General features: G+C 35.4%; 2 protein-coding genes across 3 annotated transcripts; one reads left to right on the top strand and one right to left on the bottom strand.

The window, feature by feature from the left end:
- Positions 1-2835: 2835 nt before the first annotated feature.
- LOC140886415 (ATP-dependent RNA helicase-like protein DB10) lies at positions 2836-9437 on the bottom strand. Of its 2 annotated transcripts, XM_073292990.1 has the most exons (9): positions 9233-9437; positions 8104-8461; positions 7051-7191; positions 6325-6393; positions 5421-5690; positions 4715-5065; positions 4334-4611; positions 3708-4094; positions 2836-3587 (listed from the first exon to the last, which is right to left on the bottom strand). In XM_073292990.1, exons 2-9 carry the CDS (start codon positions 8416-8418, stop codon positions 3095-3097), a joined length of 2304 nt encoding a protein of 767 aa, XP_073149091.1. In that variant the 5' UTR covers positions 8419-8461; positions 9233-9437; the 3' UTR covers positions 2836-3094. The 2 variants fall into 2 exon arrangements, with proteins under 2 accessions (XP_073149091.1, XP_073149092.1); XM_073292991.1 differs by lacking the exon at positions 9233-9437 and having other exon boundaries at positions 7051-7151; positions 8104-8241.
- A 10897-nt stretch (positions 9438-20334) lies between these two features.
- Positions 20335-21390, top strand: LOC140889950 (uncharacterized). Its single transcript, XM_073297697.1, has one exon. It carries the CDS (start codon positions 20335-20337, stop codon positions 21388-21390), a length of 1056 nt encoding a protein of 351 aa, XP_073153798.1.
- The last annotated feature ends 235 nt before the right edge of the window (positions 21391-21625 follow it).

The following is a 21625-nucleotide window of genomic DNA, read 5'->3' as shown; positions in this document are numbered from 1 at the left end:
AAAGGCTTGCTAGGAAACATTGGAGCCTTGAATTTTTGATCCGTCTTTCTTGTCTCTTTCATCTTCTTCAGATAATCATTGAATTTCCTGGTCATGAGAGAGATCGATTCATCCTCTAAATCAGATTTATGAACTTTCTAGTGGAATTGAACATACTCCTTATATGAAGGCTTTGAAACTTGAAGTGCTATTGATTTCCCTTTATCCTTCTCTTGTGCTGTAAGGTTCATCTCAAAAACTTGAAGGATACTAATCAGTTCAATCATCTTCATCTTTGAGGTGTCTTTCACTTTCTCAAGCGCCCAAATCTTCCCATTGAATCTCTTTGGCAAAGATCGAAGAACCTTGTTCACCATACTTTCACTAGCAATAGGTCCTCCAAGAGCATGCGCCTCTGTAGCTATCTCCCTAAGTCTTTTATCATAATCATCAATAGTCTCATTCTCATCCATCCTGATATTCTCGAATTTTGTGTTCAACAATCTCAGTCTTGTTCTTCTCACACTATCAGTTCCTTCACATTGTTCTTGAAGAGCTTCCCAAGCATCCTTAGCAACAGTGCAGTCAGCTATGAGTCTAAACATTCTCATATCCACCGATCAAAAAATTGCATTGAGTGCTTTAGCATTGTAGCTTGAACTTTGTGTTTCCTCGGCGGTCCAAGTTTCTTCTTGCTTGATAATATATTTTCCTTCTGGATCTAACATCTTTGGAGGAGTCCAACCAGCCAGAATGCTTTGCCAAGCACGAACATACATCGCTTTGATAGTATATTGCATCCTAGTCTTCCATAGTGCGAAATTCGTGCCATCAATAACCGGAGGTTTCAAAAAACGAGTTCGCAACAGACGACGAGTCCATCTTATTCCCTATAATAAAATAAACAAACCAAGATCAGTTCTTAGTGTATCAAGAATATGGCTCTGATGCCACTTGTAAGGGAAATGGGGGTTGCACATAAACATTTTGAGATGTTGTTACAAGGTGTTGACAACACCTATAATAACACCTTGAGTAATTTGCAGCAGAATATAATTTAAACGTGAATAAAATAAACAAGCAACCAAATAAATAGACTCAAATGATTTAAGAAAGAGTATAAAATACTCTTGCAGCACCTCAGGACAAAACTTCACTAGAAAATAATTCAAAGAGTTTTACAAACCCTAAAACTAGTGATCATTGTAAAAATCAATTTCTCAAAAAAAGTGAGAAAATAAACCATAAAAATAACTCCTAAAAAATTCTATGCAAGATAGAATAAATAAAATGGAGTAAGAAGTTGAAAATCTTAATGCCAAAGACTTGTAGAGACGAAAACACTCTTCGATCTTTGATCTTCAAGTGTTTTTCAAAGTATCAATCTAGAACACGACCTCAACTAAGCTTTATAAGATCTTCAGAATAACCTATATTGTACGCACAGAAGCTCTCTTAAAAGTATTGCTTTCGGTCTCTCTCTCAATCTCGATCTGTGTCCCTTCCTTTTGTACGCCTAACGTCATATATATATACAAGACTCCTTCTTCAACATATTTCCTTGTAGGCGTAGGATTCTTGTGATTTGATCATATCAAATCTACACAATTAAAGCAAGATATATATTAGATATGATATGATAAATATTATAATAAGCTTATCAATATTTCAAATCAACTTATTCTAGGAAATAAATAACTTGTTACTTCATGTCCAAGAAAGGCAAAAGATACCAATTAAAATCTTTTTAAAACTTGAGAATTTTAAGGAATAAAATTAAATATTCCTTCCACTTGGAAACTAAAGTTTTAAAGTAAATCATGTATGTTGTAAAATTACAGAATAAAATAGAAATGGTTTGAGGTGGTTCCAATCTTGCACGCTATAGAGTAAACTACAATGTCCAACAAAGAAAATAAATTTATTTTCCAGAATCCTCAAATCTTTCAGTAACCAAAAGACAAACTGAAACATTCAAAAAAAGATCAATGTAAATAATTTTCTTGAGATGGACTCGTCAATTAAAATTCCCAAAAACTGCAAGCAAACTCATGAAAATTAATTCGAGCATTCATGACAATATGTCATTCACAATCTACATATTTAATTTCTACTTTATGCAGACATGGCTCATGCTTCACAGACAAAAAGATGTTCCATAAACCTAATGTTATTTTAAGCAAACCACAGCCAGCAACAAAAATAGTAAAGCACAAGCAATCCATCCAACGTTTATGTACCCATCCCTCATTTCAACTCGAGCATACCGAGAATTAACTTCATTCTCATTTTCACCAGTGCAAAATTTACTTCTAATAGGGGTACTCCATGAACGAGATTCGTTGAACACCTTGTTAGATGGAGCAACACCAAGAATCCATGAAGCATAGTCTGGCTTGCACCATTTGAAGAACCCGCAGTGGTTGGATGAGCAACAATAAGATATCCCTTTGGTTTGCTTACTCTCAAAGCTACAACTCTAATATCGGATCGAACTTGACAAGAACATATTGGCGCATGGGAAGTCGATGTTTGGTTTCATGTGACCTTTTCGACCTTTGCTCGAAGACTCCATTTTTTCCCTTCTTTGCTCAAAAAATTTGGTGAGGAAGGAGAAAAATGGGTATTCTGTTGTGGGAGTATAATTTGAGTAGATCAAAAAGAATTACAAAAGATATTTTCATGCCAATAACTTTGTTTTGTCAAAAAAATTGGTTGCATAGACTCAAACAACACTCGTGATCAACAATCTCCGTGTTAAAGGTAAAACGTGCAAATTTTTTTAAAGTTAAAGGATTATATGCCTATTAAATTTTCACAAAAAAAAACTGCATATTTTGAATATTTCACAGAATATTAGTGCAAATAACTCTTTTTTTTAACTAGCAATCAATCAGACATTTTCCCGGCAAGAGCATTGTGGATTAGCCAAATGTTTTACCAAAAGTATAGTATGAATGGATCCCCATCAACAGATGATACAACACAAAAGTAGCAAAACGAAATTAGAATGTGGCAGGACTGTACAGAAACAAGCAAGCTACTTATGCCACCAGTTCAAAAAAGGTAAGATAGACGATCATCAAGCCATCATTCGAAACATGCTCGTATCCTCCTAATTTCCCGTGCTTGCTTCTGCTGATAGAGTAGCTTCCTCCCGTTGCTCTTTATAACTGGGGTTTGATTCATGGGTTGATTTGTCTTTGTCAAACAATGCTTGACCAATATCGGGTGAAGAGTGTGAATTTTCTTGGCAGCTCTTGGGGTCACCCTCAATCTTGCAATCCCTGGTATCAGTGTAAGCATGATAGGAGGTTGGCTCATTCTTAGATACTGATGATCGAGCCTGTGCCAACATAGATTCATGGTAACTGATTCGGGTGACAGTACCAGGTGCCCCCTCAAATCTCTCACTGCTACGGCTTCGACTGCGAGCTCTGTCATGGTTATCACCCCAACCTGAGTTTCTGCTCGGGCTTCTGCCGCGACTTGGGTTTTCCTTGCTATTCTTTGCAGCAGCAGCAGCAGCAGCCATCATGCTCTCATGAAAGCTCTTGTAAGGACTGCTCCCAGTGGCATTTGAATCTTGCACAGCAGAGGATTCGAAACTATGTGTACGAGTATACAAACAAAGTCAAATATATAACAAGTACAACCAACGTACACAAGAAAGTTGTTTCCAAATCAACACAGGCTGCAAAAAACAAAAAGCAGCCAAGACAACATACCTAATTTGCTGTCCATAGTCATTATGACGGCCACCAACTCTATCTGGAGATGATGACATTCCCCACCCACCCCTTCCTCCATATCTTCCACTGTATGAAGAATCATGACGTCCACCTCCATGACCTGTATCATGTTCACCGGGACCTGAGCTCCATCTTCTTGCCCTTCCCATTCCTCCACCACCACCATAAGAAGCCATATCACGAACTTCAGGAGGAACACGTTGATTTGCTCCTTCCAGGAGTTTGACTAGCTCTGGTGCATGCTTCGAATCCTGGTCACAGAAAAAGGTGTAAGCCACTCCAGTGGCACCTGCCCGTCCAGTTCTTCCAATCCTGTGAACATAGTCCTCTATTCCAGTAGGAAAGTCATAATTTATCACTACCCTGAGAAGAGAAACTATCATAGCATCAGATTATTCACAAACACAAACAAAGAACGATGGCACTGTAAATTATTGTAATACAATAAGCAAGTACTAAAGAAAATGTTTCCGGTAAAGTCACGGACAAAGCAAATAGAAGTTCAAGATAAAGGCAGGTGATCAACAAATGATAAACCTGTAAGGATAACCTACAATACTACCAGACAACTAAATCTGCAAGATCAGAGTAACACCACCAACCTGATGTCCTTAATGTCCAGACCACGAGCAGCAACATCAGTAGCTACAAGCACAGGAGAACTTCCATTGCGAAACTGACTCAAAACATGATCCCTCTCACCTTGAGATTTGTCTCCATGAATAGCAGCAGCTCCAAATTGAGAGGTCAAGCTCCCTGCAAGAATATCGCACATTTTTTTGGTAGAGCAGAAAATAATTATCTTCGATCCAGGTTCTTGAGACCTCAATATCTGTTCCAGCCGCTTGCGCTTCTCCATTGATGATAATACCTCAACATACTGCATTATTAAGAGAAACTACAAATTTCAGTTACCGTATATCAAAACAAAGAGAATCAAAACGTAATTATTTTCTTAAACGACAGAATATTCTGGTATATACCTGGGTTATAGCCTTGTTCGCAACAAGTTCATCAACATTTCCAATGTTAACCTGAACAGGGTTAACCAGTAAATCAGCAGCAATTCTTCGAACCTCCTTTGGCCAAGTTGCTGTGTACATCAAGGTTTGCCTTCGAGAAGGCACTTCCTTGACAATTTTTCTTATCTGGGGTTCAAACCCCATGTCCAGCATCCTGTCAGCCTCATCTAACACCAAATATGAAACTTGATGGAGGGTGACTCTTCTCATTTCCAGAATATCATTTAAGCGACCAGGAGTAGCCACAACCATATCAACACCTTTGTCTAGGTCTCTCAGCTGAGGACCTTTAGGCGCACCTCCATATAAGCACTTCACATAAAAGTCAGAACTAACATCAGCAAAAAAAACTCAGAGAAACATAAAAGGTTGTCAGTAACAAAGTGATTACTTGTTTAATGATTTAAAATGGAACTGGAACAGTTTCAGAAAATTGTTGGCAAATATAAGGATCTGATTCAACCCCAAAAAGATGGCTACTCGTTTGACTACAAAAAAAGAAAACAGTAAAGAAAAGATATTTGAAGACAGAAATAGATGTACTTAATTTAAACCAGTTAGTGATACCAAGAGTTTATGACAAGTATCTATGCATAAAGTACAAGCAACTTTAATTATGATTAAAAGTCATTCAAGCAGAACAGAAAGTAACATTATAAAACCATACTGTGCAAGATATTTTAGATGATCTTCCAAACTTCACAGCTTCATCTTGTATCTGAGTAGCCAACTCTCTTGTTGGTGAAAGCACCAAAACCGTTGGACCTAATCTAGGATTATTCTGGCGTTTTTTCAGATGAATAAATCCAGGAATTAAGTAACCCAACGTCTTCCCAGAGCCTGTCTTGGCAATGGCTACTATGTCTCGATCTTGCAAAGCAATTGGCCATGACTGCGCCTGTATTGGAGTAGGAGCAGAGAAGCCTGCACTTTGAGCCTGTAAAATGAAACAGAAAAAACTAGTCATTATGATTCAAAATTTCCGATTCATTTCTCTAGGACAAGGGAAAGATGAAGCTTCATCTCCTAATAAAGTCATGAACTGCTTGCTTCAAAAGCAAGCAGAATGGAGGAACTGCCTCTTCTTCCATATTGGCCAAGGGCAGGACAAACTGAATCACCACTAACAGAAGTCCCAGCCCAGCTTGAACAATTTGGAAGGCTCATCAAGAAATTGGTCCATCAATAAGGGCAGTCCAAAGCAAGCATAATGGAGGAACTGCCTCTTCTTCCATATTGGCCAAGGGCAGGACAAACTGAATCACCACTAACAGAAGTCCCAGCCCAGCTTGAACAATTTGGAAGACTCATCAAGAAATTGGTCCATCAATAAGGGCAGTCCAGATACATACAAACCACCGGAAGGCAGTACAATCTACGACATTGGCTCCTTCCTGGAGCAAATATCGCACCTACGCCAAAAGGCATGCATGTATAAACTGCAGAGATCTCCTAATCAACATTATATACCTCCAACAGTACTTGAAAATAACAGATATTTTGTTTGAAGCAGCAGTTGGACTTATGAATGTTCTAGTTGTCAAAAAAATTGGAAGTAATTAAATTCATACCTCCCTCAATATCTCTGAAGGAAAACCAGTGGCTTGAAATGAGGTAAAAGGCTGGGGAACATTATCTCCCTAGTCAAGTGAAGTAGAATCAGTGAGAGAGAGAGAGAGAGGAGAAGGGGGGTTGCGCAGAAATAACATAACACATACTCGCAAAGTGGGGGATGCATGTAAAATAACTGATGGGAGGTGCACATTTAATTTGACTAACAATGAAATGAAAGTGACTGGAGTCTTGACATAAAAACTGTGAATCGATAATAATCAGACTTCATGGCAGTTTCATAGTTCCAGCCAATAATTTCATTTGAGTTTTAAAAAATCCAACTATAGGTCCTCATTCTAACCACCTAAAGCGAAACAAACATCATTAGATAAACTTATACCAATTACTGTTTCAGAAAAGCATAAGTTCCTTCATTTTTGTTCTGAATACATAAAAATAAAGTAGCACAAAAAAATATAGGATAAAGCTAGCAGCGGAACAAACTTTAAGGTTCCATGTATTATATGCCAGAATCTAAACGGTTAAATTAATTCACAGCCAAAATTTCAAGACTTTAACGAGAATGAAACCTTTCGAAACCAGGTTGGGGCAGAATGAAGGGTCCTCGTAGGTATGGCTGATTTTGTTAAAGAGTTGGACAATTGGGTGAATTCCATCTCTTCGAGAATTAGAGCAGATTCACAGTTGGAACTAGATGTGGAGAAAAGCAAATAAATACTTACATTTACAGTTATTTCATGATGGCGGCGATAAGACTCTGTGGACAAACTACATTCTGCACTTTTAGAAGAATATGACCCATGTCCAGCGCCAGCTTTGGCATCTGAATCATTCAGTGAATAATCTGATTTGCTTCTGGCATTCTTACAAATTGTAGGGGGAAAAAAGATGAGTTCTTTTAAGATTACAAAATCACAATGCACGATTGATACAGACAAAACAAGCTTTAAGCAAAAGAACAAATAAGTTTTTCACGATCAAGTAGCCCAAAACATATATTTCAAAGCTGCTTCAGTGTTGGATTCAATACATATGCACCCAACTAGAATAGATAATTATGGTATGTGGATACCTAAAGGATAAAGAACAGTCAAGGCAAAGGAGACGAGCACTTTCTGACTTTCATGAGCCAAAATTAAATGACAATTTATGCACAAAATCTCCATCTTCAGTAATCTGAATTCAAATGAGCCACCCACCTTCTTAACACACAAACTATCACAACAGCATATCACAAGCATGCTCACATATAAAGACTGATCCAGCACTACCAAAATTAGAAACAATGAGAGCCTCAAATAGAAGAAGGAAATCAATAAAAATATATGACGACTATGAGATGATTAATGAGATGTGAAAGCATGAAATAATCTCACTTGCGTACCATAGTCCATACAAACTAGCAAGACATCACAAGGGTATGTTCACATATAAAGACTACTAGCACTAAAAACATTATAGACAAGGAGGAGAACAACAAAGTAAAGAAAGAAAAGAAGTTAAAATAAAATGGAGCAATGATTAATGAGATACAAGAACATGAAAATTTTTACTGAGTTTTAGATTCTTATAAAAGTTTAAGTCCAACACAAAAGAGAAGAGTAACCGAAAATGAGAAAAAGTGATATTATATTAGTCTGGATATCGACTGAACCAACACAAGGCATGACAACAAACCTTGTAGTGGTTATTTCAGTTCAAAATGTGCAAAATCATCAGTAATTATATTAATGTAAACTGATGCAGAAAATTTATGAAAGAAACTCTTGAGACACCTGACATGTTCCCGCACTTGCCTCAACCTTTGTTGGGCCACCAATGCTACCTTCACCATTTCTTTTATCATCAATGTCATTATGGTGTCCTTGAAGAGACTTTTCCACAAATGAAATTAAACATTTCTGAGATGGAACACAGCTTGCACGCGAGGAGTCAACAGGCCTCTCATATTGGGTTGTGTTTGTCTCAGGATTCCAGAAGTACAGATATCCAGTCTTATCATCAACCAGGCCCCTCCATGGTTTTGGAAGTGTTGGGTCATCTGGCGCATACCTCACACGGGTGGATGAGGAAGTTGCAGTAGCCGCCATAATAAAGTTTCTCCTCAGACACTCTATGAGGAAATGAAAGACCCTAAAAAAGAAAACTCACGAAATAACAAGAAGATAAAACCATAGCCTAAAGACTAATGTCTCAGAACAACAATCTAAATAGTGGAACATTGTCTCAGAACAAAATCTAAATGCTTACATATTTATCAGCCACGGTGCTTTTCATGTTGCTCATAATTGTAATGGTTAAAATAAAAAAAAAAAATAGACAGCATAATAGCATTTTTAAAAGCTAAGGAATTAGTTATCATAAAATCATGATTCCAATTTAAAGAATTAAAAATGCATACATATTCGCTCGTGCATAATAAATATCATTTATAAAAGCTAAGGAACCAGATAGTTTACAATCATAAATCCAACTAAAAAATTGAAAATGCATATAAATTCGCTCTTGCATAAATAAATATCCCACTACTTACATGAAAAGAGTGAAGGGAAATTTTAAAAATCACCTTCTATACTGTCCCAAAAAAAGGGCAGTTCATACAGTAGTCAAACAACGGATTATAAGAACAAACAAATAAATATCATTTCATCCCAGAAAGGAATAAAAGCCTAGATAAAGAGAAAAAAAAATGGACATACGGATTGCTTAAAAATTAGATGCAGCAACAAAACGCCAGAAACATTCACCCGAAGATTCATATCCAAAACCCTAAAAATAGTAAGGTACTGAAATCCACCGCAAATATCAAGCATTACACACAGATAGATAGAGAAAAAGGTAAAAATAGAACATGCAATAGCAAAAAAAAACAGCAGAAATGCGGGTGAAAAGGGGAATGCGAACCCCTCTGTCAACGGATTGAAACCCTTTATCCACCGATCCCTCACACTCTTGAACAAACGATCAACAACGGCTCATACGTAGAGAGAACCACGCTTCCGAAAAACCAGAAGCGCAGGTGAGACAGAGTGGAGACATTCATTTACTTAATCAAATAAAAACCCTTGTGGCTGTGGGAAAAGAGCCCCGCCAATTTTCCCAAGTATACGACGTCGTATATGCCTGGTGATTACAATTTACAGCCTCCGCTTCTCAAATTGGGCTATATTTAAATCTTTTATTAGGCCCAAGTATATATATATACTAGCAATTTGCATTCACAATACGTACGTTTGTTAATGCATATGTTATTATTATTATTATTTTTTTTTTGGAAAGTTAATGTTTGTATTATTGAATTATCATTTTAGAGGATAAAATATATGTAATAGTTATTATTATTATTATTTAAGCTATTATTATTATTATTTAAAAAAACCTCAAATAGTTAATTATATAGTGGGAGTTATTTTTCAAATTTTGAAAATCATTTGAAATTATTGAATTGCACATTTGATTTTAAAAAATTGCATTATTAGATGGAAGATAATTTTAAAAATTTACTTAAAAATACCAAAAACAGTTACTATATCATCCTCTCACTTTATTAAATAGTAAGAGATATAGAAATAATAATTGGATTAACCCATATAACTGATGCTAAATTCTCGGGTCACTCTTTATATTTGGGATACTTCCCTTCCAGTTCAGACTCAAAAAATTTTAATGAGCAGATTAAAATACCAAATCTTTCAACTTTTTTTTTAATCTCAATTCACTATTTTCTGTCTATTTAGGGTTAAATGAAATGAAAAAATGTTTGGAACATATGTATTTCAGATGGAAAAAATCTCCAAATTTGTAACTTAAATTGATTTTCTCCCCAGTGAAGAAGACCAAACCCCTCGTCTATTTGCTGACAGACGAAACAAGTCTGATGCTTACCAAAATTTCGCTCGGGTTCGGCCTGGTAGAGTAGATCTTCAATTCTTTCACAAATCAGGTCGGGTCGGCCAATACGTAGTTCTACACAGACAGAAACAAGGTTAAGGGGCGCCAAAGGTGTGTTCGGCGTGACCCATTCGATACCTAAATTAGTGCTCAAAAGACGAAGAGCGTAATGAAAGTGAGAGAACGAGAAAATATGAATAAGTAGATGCATGAGTAAAAAGTAAATGCGTAAAATAAAAAAAAATATATATCAAGTATATATAGGGCAGGAGGGGTAAGTTACCTATAGAATTTCTGTTGGGACAAGACTCCACCCAAGGTAAGAGATTAGTGTCGGTAAGACTCCATCACCACGGTGGCTAGGTGTAGTGACATTAACCTGGATCCACCACATAAAATATTTAAGCTTGATTAAGCATGCAATAAATGATAATCAGAGATAAACAGCGGAAAACATAAATAAATGCTAAACCGGCAGAATACAACCGGGTAAATAAAAACTAATAAACAACCCAATTGAAATAATTCAATATCCTAGCTATTACTCCTGCAGCTCTGTTTGGTCACCACCTAATCTCAAGTCTTGGTGAAACACCTGCAACTGTTCCGTCGAATATGGTGTCCAGAAAACACCGAACGTGAGCATTAAAGCTCAGTACGAAAGTACGAATATACACATGCTATGAATGCAAATACAAATACAAGTGCAGTTAAACGACCCAAACTACTAGATACTAAAATTTATATATATATATATATATATATATATATATATATAAATAATAATAATAATAATAATAATAATAATAATAATAATAATAAAATAATACATATACGCTGATACATATATGTATAAATACTTGAAATAACTATTTAATTAAAAAATTGTTAAATAATTTAATTATGTATCAATAATATCTTGAAATAAATAAACACTAAAATAAATCTCAAAATCATCGATTTGTACTAAAAAATCATCAAATATTTTACCAAGCGAGCATTATAAAAATAATAATTTCAATCAACCATAAAAATAAATAATATGCGGAAAAACTTGTTCAAAAACTGATAACATCCCATAACATCAATGAAATAGCACTGGTCACGGGCGCCGTCTACAAGGAAGCTCATAGGCCCTCACCGCTGGTCGGAGCAATCGTGTCACCAAAATCATCATACTCAACTGCAACATATAAACGTAGTGAGCCTAGAGGCCCAAATGTTTTATCTCATAATAACAATGTTTAAAAATCATACATAAGCACATAATCATACTAATACATATATTTCTCATGAACATGTATGCATGATCTTAAAATAATGCATCGTAAAAAAGTTTTCTATGTCATAACTTTCATCATAAAATAATATCCATGTGTTATATCATATAATACAACATAATTTGAGCATGCCATAATCATAAAGAACAGTGTAGGTTATATCCATGAGTGTGGCTCGTAATCATGAGCGACTGATCAGTCTAAGAAGCATCGTACGTGGCGGTGGCTAAATCCACCTCTATACTGGTAGTAAAACTACACTGTGTTTGGTGGTAAAATCACATCTATAACGATAGTAAACTACCTCTGTGCTCGGTGGTAAACCACCTCTATGCTGCCACATCACTTCAATTTTCATAAAATATTTTTCATGCTTAACATTAAACATATCATTCATCATAAAATTATTTCATGTATGCATGCACTAAAATTTGGTCCGAAATATATATTTAAATAATTTTCATAATATTAATACTTAGTAGCCCATTTGAGCCTACATGTATATGAGTACTTTGAGGTATAGAAAAATTTGAATTTGTTGAAAAAAATCATCGTTTACTGCTGATAATTAATCTTTTTTGCACTGATTGGAATTTGTATGATTTAATTGTGGATTGAGACTTGTCTAGAACTAGTTCGGACACTCTTCGAGGCGAAATACGGGCAAAAATGTGATTAGGAATGATTTAGGCAATTTTTCTGAATTCGTTTGAGCCTTTCAAGCTACCCATTAATTTATGTTATCCCTAGTACCTTGTTTGAGCCTTATTGAAAATCGAATGGCATGCGTGTAAACGTGTGATAAAACCCCCATTCGTCATTATTTCAAGATCCTACATTGACTACCTGAATAGCCTAAAAACTAATTCCTACCTTTAATGGAGTAATTTGAATGCTAAAATGTTATATTCTTCTAGTTTTATTTGTGAAAAATGGAATGGTGTGGTGGATGAATTGAAAAGAAAAAGGTAGTAGAGAAAAAAAAATGTGGTTGAAAAGTTATGAAAAAATTGGTGGTTGAAAGAGTTGTGAAAAAGACGTTGTGAAAAAGTTGAAAAAATCATTGAAGTGAAGAAAAAATAAGTGTGAAATTATGAATGAAAATGAGTTGAAGTTAAATTAGAGCATAAGTATAAATTACTCCTTATTTAGAATTCTTATTTCTTCGTTTGTAGCCATAAGTCAGGCCTTACATTATAAGCTGATTAAGTTCTATTGACCGAGTCTCAGTTGCCCAATATACTAGTGGAGAATAGTTGCGAGAATTTAGCCTATGGACTGTTGATTGATAATTTAAATGATTATGAATTTTTGATCAAAACACGCACACACTATTATTCTTTGAATTTACCTATTTGTGAGTGTTTTTTGAGTTATATCCTATATTTGATCTCATGCTGCCTTGAAAAGTCCTCATGATCTATGAATATTTGAATTGAATTTGGATAAGGGTGTTTTGAACGTGAGTTGCGAAGATTGTAAGTTTATGCGGTTATTTTGTTATGACTGAAACTTTCAAGTGTTAGTAGGTTAGATGGGATTGGATTTGAATTTTTGAAATTATTTTTGAGGTCATTGCTCCATAGTATTTTTTGGCTATTCTTGTTGGTTTTTGGGTGAGTATTAGTTTTTGGAATTTGGTTTTTATTTGTTTTGCTCGGGACTAGCAAAAGTCTAAGTTTGGGGGTATTTGATAAGTGTATTTTATACACTTAATTTATGTATGATTTTAATTGTTAAATGTTTGTTTCGAGCAGATTTATGTGGGTATTTTGTTGTTTTTGTGCTTACAGAGAATTATTGAATTATTTTGGAAGAGAAGAAAAAACTAAGAAGTTGAGAAGAGGAAGTAATTAAAAGAATAAAAGAAGAGAAAATTGAAGAGAAGAAAGGAACGATCAGATCATATGAGGAACAATCGATGGGCTTTCCTATTAGGCTTGAGTCATCAGCACTTCTTTAAGCGCTAAACAGATAAAAGGGAAGAGCTATCGCGCTTGTGAAGGTGAAGATAGAATTCGAGATTGAGGGGCGCCCGCGCCGTGTACTGAGCGCCCGCTCCGATTGTGATTTGGAAATTTTATTATCTCGGGCAATTAATTTTTATGGGCTTTATTATTGGGCTGTTTTTGTGATCGTATAAAAAGAAATCTGAGCTTGAAGATTTAGGGGAGCCGCCATACACACATATCGTACACATCAGAGAAATACTTTGGGAATTGATTGTGTGATTTTTGAAGGAATTTCTGGGCTTAACTTGAAGAACGAAGACGGAGTTCGATTGATCGGACATGGCGTCGACGACGGATTTGTTTCCTTTATCTTTTATTTATTTTATTCTGAATTTATGTTTGGATTTTTGAACATGTTTTGTTTTATTCAAAATTTTATTATGAACTAAATTTTTAGAGTCTAGAGGTCGGATGGAACCTGGTGTAGACACTTTCATGAATTTTTGATTTTATTGAATTGAGTTTCTTCTAGATTAATTGTTTTTTCTAGAATTGATTGTCTTTTCAATTATCTGATCAATAATTGATTTGTTATATTTATTTGAAATCTGGCACTCGGGAGAGGAGATTTTGAATATGCCCATTGGAAAATACATTGTTAATTATTTATATAGCTCGGGAGAGTGTATAAATTTAACAGAGCTTTTAAAAAGAACATTGTTTTGTGATAGATCACTGCGATAAATTCTTAATAGGGATATTGGAAATTAATTGTAGTTGATAAAAATTATTTGTTTCTCGGGAGAGGGAAATAATAAACTTAAGTGTTCTTGGCTATTAATTGACTGGAATTCATGAAACTAAATTAATTAGGATTGATTGTTGTTGAAACCAGGTAAAATCTAAACCTCTAGACCACTTTTTTCTGATTGATATTTATCTTAAAGTTGTGTGTGTGCTAATCAAAACTTCATTGCTATTTTATTTTTCTGCGAAACTCTGAGTTATTGATTTTCTAAATAAAGTTTAGACTATTTTAATTACAAGAACTGAATATTTTCAATTTACTCCCTGCGGGATCGATATCTGATTTTATCACTATATTAAAACTTGACACTCGTACGCTTGTGAGGAATTTTCACAACAACATGTCCGGACCCCGTGCCACCTCCGTGCATACATATGTGTCAGCGCGCAGTTTTCTTGAAAAAAATCATATTTTGAGTTCTAGCCGTTGGATTGAGCCGAAATTTGGACAACAGCTTTAAAACATCTTGAACTTGATTTTGAATGGTGGAGATCAGATTTGGATCTCTCTAAAATTAAATTTGATTTTTCGAACAAAGCTGCTCCGTAATTCACACTTCAAAAATCCATTTTCCTACAAAATCAACCCGAGGAGTGAAATACATACACATGCACTAAAACACATAAAAACACATAAAAATAATATGAATGCACACAAAATAGACATAAACCTATCACAAAATAATGCATACAAAATTCACTTATCAACACCCCCATACTTAAATCTTGCTCGCCCTCGAGCAAGACAAACAATGCAACAATAACACAAGAAAAACAACAAAAATAAAGTAGGAAAAATTCATGAGAATTTGCCTCAGAGAAGTCACATGCCAAATTAAAAACCACAAACGCCCTCAACACTTCACGATACACCTTCGGTTTAACGTGAACGTGTGTGTGTAATGTTATTCCAGTTACATGCAACTTAAAAAAAATCCATTTTAAGACTTCTTAGCGACCTATGGCATATTAGTGCAAGTTTCTCAATCAAGTGTCTCTTCCTCCCAACAACCTCTAGCATAAACACACCTCCCTTGAGAATAATTACGCACCGTCAGATTTTGCACCGACATTTTTAAGCCCCAATAATTACCCGTAAACTTAGCTATATCTTTCATAGGATTAGAATTTCAATCCCCTCATCTATAGCCCGGATGGAGCTACAATCCCATGAAACCCGCAAACTTAGCTATGGAAAAGTGATTAGGATTTCAATCACTATCCAAGCCCGGATGGAATTGTTATTAAAAATTCATGTTATTTTTAAGAGAAAACCCCCATTTTATCCGCAGAATTAGCCATAGACTAGATAATTAGGATTTCAATTCCTAGTCCACAACCCGGATGGAGGTGATTTTTTTTCATAAAGTTTGCCAATTTTAATTTTTCAAAAATTTAGGTGCGCTCAAGATAATAAGTACAATGCTATACAATCATTGAAACTCAAAGAACACAATCAAGATCAACAAACACTTATTATCGTGAAATGGTCAAACAAACATAACATCATCAATTATATCACTACAATTCATCGGTCTAACATAAGTGCTTAAAAGAATATTTACGGTTCAACCTACGGTTTCTCATGTCAAGTCAAGGGCAAAAACAAAAAAAATTTCACAAAAATCATGACTTCAAATCATCATTGGCTCTCATTCATTATCCTACTTAATACAATGCACACAAAGACGACAAACAACCACAAAAAACGACAAAGATGCAAACAGACATGAAACAAAACAGATGCAACACAACACAAAACATTAAAATAAACTAGTCTATCCCCCATACTTATCCAAAGCATTGCCCTCAATGCTTTAGAAACAATGAACAATATGCAGAAACAAACAAATGCCAACAGGACGAACACAAATACAATGAAAACAAAAATAACACTCCCCTGGTTTATAATGCGTCTTCTTCCTCCATCTTCAAAATTTCACAGCAACTTTCCTTAGCGGGGCCACATACTGCACATATAAAAGAGACGGGCAAGGCATTGGATTGCAAAAAATAAAAATAAAAAAAAAACAAAAAAAGAACAATAATAAAAAAATTAAAGGAAAGAAAACACTGGGTTGCCTCCCAGTTAGCGCTAAGTTTATAGTCTACAGTCCGACTATGCAGAAAAAACGATCAAAGAGCGGTTGCCGCCCATAGTAAGAATCACACGACTCTACATATGGGTCTTGATTTCCTACGCCCTCAAGCTTGGCGAGATATTGACATTGAAAGCTCGTCACTCCAACAACACTCGATATGAACTGATATTCCTCTTCATCATCAAAATTCACTTTTGGCTCATCTTCGCATGAGAGCTGGTGGGTAAACCTTGTGAAAATCCGTCGATTAACCATCTCCAAGTACCTCCCAAGGTAAAATAAATAATTAAATAAACAAAAGAAAAATAATAATAATAATAAAAATAAGTCTAGACTCAAGCAAATAATCTATCCTAATATTAACTAAACAATCCCCGGAAACGGCGCCAAAAACTTGATCGCTTATTTCGGTATTAAAAATAATTACTGGAAAGCGTACCAGGTCAAGTTATAGTAAGTGGACAAAGAGTTCAAGTATCGATCCCACAGGGACTGTTGTCAATTCTCAAGAATTAATTATTTTACTTAATCTAGACAAAATAATGAATAGGAGACAATAAATTAAATAAAAATTTAATTATTAAAAATAATAAGAAATAAAATAGCTAAAAGATAAATTTAATTAAATTGAGACAACCAATACACACGAAGGTACCGAACAATTTTTGCAAACAAGTGGCAAATCTAAGATCCAGATTTAATCTTAAATCACGAAGAATTATCTATCTTGTTTAACAGTCTATTTCTAGAACATGTTAAACCTATTCAAGTTATGACGGATTAATTTTCATAATTCTAATCAAACATGAATGCATTCAATATTTGAGATAATTCAGTTTTCACCTAAAACTGCATACTGAAACCGAATACTATTTCTAGTCGGTTTAACCATATGTCAATTATTGGAGTGATCAAAATCAATTCATAACCTTTCGACTCGAAATTAATTAACAAGCAAGTAAATAATTGATCAAGTTATTCACAAGACAGAATTTAAATCCAATAATCAATAAATTGAAGAAAGATCTAAAAATCTCAAATCAAAATCCACATATTCAACATAAAATTGTTCGGCCCAATCTCTCCGTCTTGGTTGAAAAAAAACTAATCTATAAACAAAAAATATAGTTCAAACAAAAGTTTAATAATCAAAAGAACAAGAGAAGAAAAACTCGAATGGAGCGTTCTTCAATCTCCAAGCCTCCTAGCCGCCGTCTATCTGATGCGATTCGAATCCCCCAATCTAATCTCAACTCTCCTATTTATATGTCTTTGAAAGCCCACGAAATAAAGCCCGGAAAGTAAGACTTTTAATTGCCGAAAATTTTATTTTTCTGATTCTGCGACATGCACGGATCCTGGATAAGGGTCCGTGCCCACCTCCGGGTGCCCTCTGCCTCAAATTAATTTTTTCCTCGCGACATTTCCGGACCCCGTGCCACCTCCGTGCATGGGTCCGTTCATACATAGGTTCCAGCGCGCTGTTTTCTTGAAAAAAATCATTTCTTGAGTTCTAGCCGTCGGATCGAGCCGAAATTTGGATAGCAGCTTAAAAACATCTTGAATTGCTTTTGAACGGTGGAGATCAGATTTGGATCTCTCTAAAATTAAATTTGATTTTTCGAACAAAGCTACTCCGTAATTCACACTTCAAAAATCAATTTTCCTACAAAATCAACCCGAGGAGTGAAATACACACACATGCACTAAAACACATAAAAATAATATGAATGCACACAAAATAGACATAAACATATCACAAAATAATGCATACAAAATGCACTTATCAACACCCTCATACTTAAATCTTGCTCGCCCTCGAGCAAAACAAACAATGCAAAAATAACACAAGAAAAACAACAAAAATAAATTAGGAAAAATTCATGAGAATTTGCCTCAGAGAAGTCACATGCCAAATTAAAAACCACAAACGCCCTCAACTCTTCACGATACACCTTCGGTTTAACGTGAACGTGTGTATAATATTATTCCAGTTACATGCAACTTAAAAAAAATCCGTTTTAAGACTGCTTAGAGACCTATGACATATCAGTGCAAGTTTCTCAATCAAGTGTCTCTTCCTCCCAACAACCTCTAGCACAAACACACCTCCCTTGAGAATAATTACGCACCGTCGGATTTTGCACCCGACATTTTTAAACCCCAATAATTACCCGCAAACTTAGCTATATCTTTCATAGGATTAGAATTTCAATCCCCTCGTCTATATCCCGGATGGAGCTACAATCCCATGAAACCCGCAAACTTAGCTATGGAAAAGTGATTAGGATTTCAATCACTATCCAAGCCCGGATGGAATTGTTATTAAAAATTCATGCTATTTTTAAGAGAACACCCCCATTTTGTCCGCACACTTAGCCATAGACTAGATAATTAGGATTTCAATTCCTAGTCCACAACCCGGATGGAGGTGATTTTTTTTCATAAAGTTTGCCAATTTTAATTTTTTAAAAATTTAGGTGCGCTCAAGATAATAAGTGCAATGCTATACAATCATTGAAACTCAAAGAACACAATCAAGATCAAAAAACACTTATTGCCGTGCAATGGTCAAATAAACACAACATCATCAATTATATCGCTACAATTCACCGTCTAACATAAGTGCTTAAAAGAATATTCACGGTTCAACCTACGGTTTCTCAAACCCTAATTGGATATTTTGGGAATTGTGGAACTCAGATTATTTTGGGCTACATTGGATATTATTTTGGACGAAAATAAGGGAGGTATAAAAGGGAATCAAGCCCTAATTAGAGAGGACTTTTGACGCTTAAACTTTTGCCAAATTCGAGATTGGACGGCTGAGAGGAAACAAAGAACACAAGCAAGATTTAGAACCATCGCTGTCATTTTCTTTATTCTTCTTTTTCAGTTTTATTTAGTCATGAATTCAAACATGAAACTTTTGTTTGATTTTATTATTATGGAGTAGTCGTCTTTTTACCGGGGCCACAATAGGGCAGACTATTGATTTTTGTTCATGGAATGAATTGGTTGAATTTTGATTTATGAAATATTTATTGATTAATGTTTGTGCAAAATTCTTGCTTTTGATCTGGCCAATTAATTGCATGTCTGTTGTTCGATCTGGACTTGAAAAAGAAAAGATTGAAATTAGCTTCAAAAATATTGATCAACACATGGTTAAACCAACTAGAAATAGTATTCGATTTCAGTGTGCGATTTTAGGCGAAAGCTGAAATTTCATAACTCGTGAATGCGTTTTTGTTTAATTAAATTCAATTAGAAATAATTGGACTGTTAAATGAAAATAGTATTGTTAATTCTAGAAATAGATTAATAATTATTCTAGGGAATTTTGTCGTAAATATGAATGATTCTTGCTTGATTAAATCCAATACGTGGCAATCATCGATGTTTGGTACCGTTGTGTGTTCCTGGTCGTTTTCCTAAAATTTGAATCAGTCTTAAAGCTTTTCTGCTCTTTTAATTTAATTTAAACTTTTGCTTTAGAATAATTTATTTTATTTTAATTTAGTAGTTAATTTATAAAAATCTCTTATTTTAATTAGCCTAGATTAATTTGAATAGTCTATGTCTTAGTATTTAAACATTAGTCTCTGTGGGATCAACTTGGACTTTGTCCAACTATATTATAACTTGACCTATTTCACTTGCTAAAATTTTTCTCAACCGAAATCTTCGGTCAAGTTTTTGGCGCCGTTGCCGAGGACTATTCGTTTAATATTATGATTGATTATTTATTTGAGACTAGGTTTTTATTTGTTTAATTTTTATTCAAGTGGTTGATTTGTGCGCTTTAATTTTTTTTTCAGGAGTATATCTCATATTATATGAGCCGTGCTCGAGATTTTGAAGACCTCATACCGCTTGATTTGGAGATTGAAAGCACTCTTCGTCGTATACGTAGAGATCGAAGACAACATAACTTAGCCCTTAATTTTGAATCTGAAGAGGATTTAGAAGATATGGCTGAAGCAGAGAACAACCGCACTCTGATGGACCTTCATCGACCATTAGTTGGAGGATATGGATCCAGCATTGTTCGCCCTGCAGTTCAGGCGAATACTTTTGAGCTCAAACCGTCCATCATCCAGATGATTCAGATGCAAGTCAGATTTGGAGGGACGCCTTCTGAGGATCCGAATGCTCATCCGGAGCAATTCTTGTCAATCTGTGACACCTTCAAATTTAATGGAGTGACTTTTGATGCTGTTCAGCTGAGACTATTTCCGTTTTCACTACAAGGAGAAGCGATAGAGTGGCTTCGAGATTTTCTAGAGGGATCAATTACTACTTGGGATGGTCTAGTTGAATTTTTCATGCATAAGTATTTTCCACCTACCACAGTTACACAACTTCGGAATGCAATCATGTCGTTTAGGCAGAAAGATGGAAAATCACTGAATGCCGCATGGTCGAGATTTAAAAACATGTTGAGAGTATGTCCTGTACACGATCTCTCCATAGGCCAACAAGTAGAGACTTTCTACTACGGGGTTGATTCATCTGTGCGTTCCATGCTTGATACAGCTGCCAATGGAATCCTCTATAGAAAAACTCCTGCAGCAGCACTCGAAATCATCTCAAATATGGCTGAAATCAGTGTTGGTTGGCAAGACAACATGAGAGAAAAGAAAGTTGGATTTCTGGAGATGGATGCTTTGACAGCAATTACAGCAAAACTTGATGGACTGACCCATCAAGTATCTCAACTGCAAGCAAATAAATCTACACCATCAAAGCATGTGAATCAAGTCCAGGGAAGCACTGAGGCAGTTGAAGGATCAGCGAGTGGCATTCCATTCATGCCCGATTCATTTTTTGATGGACCGCCAGTTTTTGAAGGTGATTCAGTGAATTATGTGGGGAACCAAGGGCGACAACAGTTTAATCCATACAGTTTCTCATATAATCCGGGTTGGAGAAGTCACCCAAATTTTGGGTGGAAACAGGCTGAAAATTCTGTCGAGCCGCAACATTTTAATCCACCACAGCAGCCTGCACAGCAAAGGCCTCCTTAGCAAGCAGTTAGACCTCCACAAGGTGCTGGAACTTCTATGCCGCCAGGTTTCAAGCCATCTGAGAATAAGTCAAATCTGGAAGACTTGCTTGCAAAATACATAGCTGGGAATGAGATGAGATGGTAGAATCACGATGCTATGATGCAAAGAGTGGAAATCCAATTGGGTCAGTTAGCAAACCAGTTCGCTACACGGGCGCCAGGCTCACTTCCTAGTGACACAGAAAAAAATCCAA

The sequence above is a fragment of the Henckelia pumila genome, chromosome 3, assembly GCF_033568475.1.
Source record: "Henckelia pumila isolate YLH828 chromosome 3, ASM3356847v2, whole genome shotgun sequence".
In the NCBI taxonomy this organism is placed as follows: Eukaryota; Viridiplantae; Streptophyta; class Magnoliopsida; order Lamiales; family Gesneriaceae; genus Henckelia; species Henckelia pumila.
Note: the sequence above shows the minus strand (reverse complement) of the source record. Positions and strands in the feature narration are given on the sequence as shown.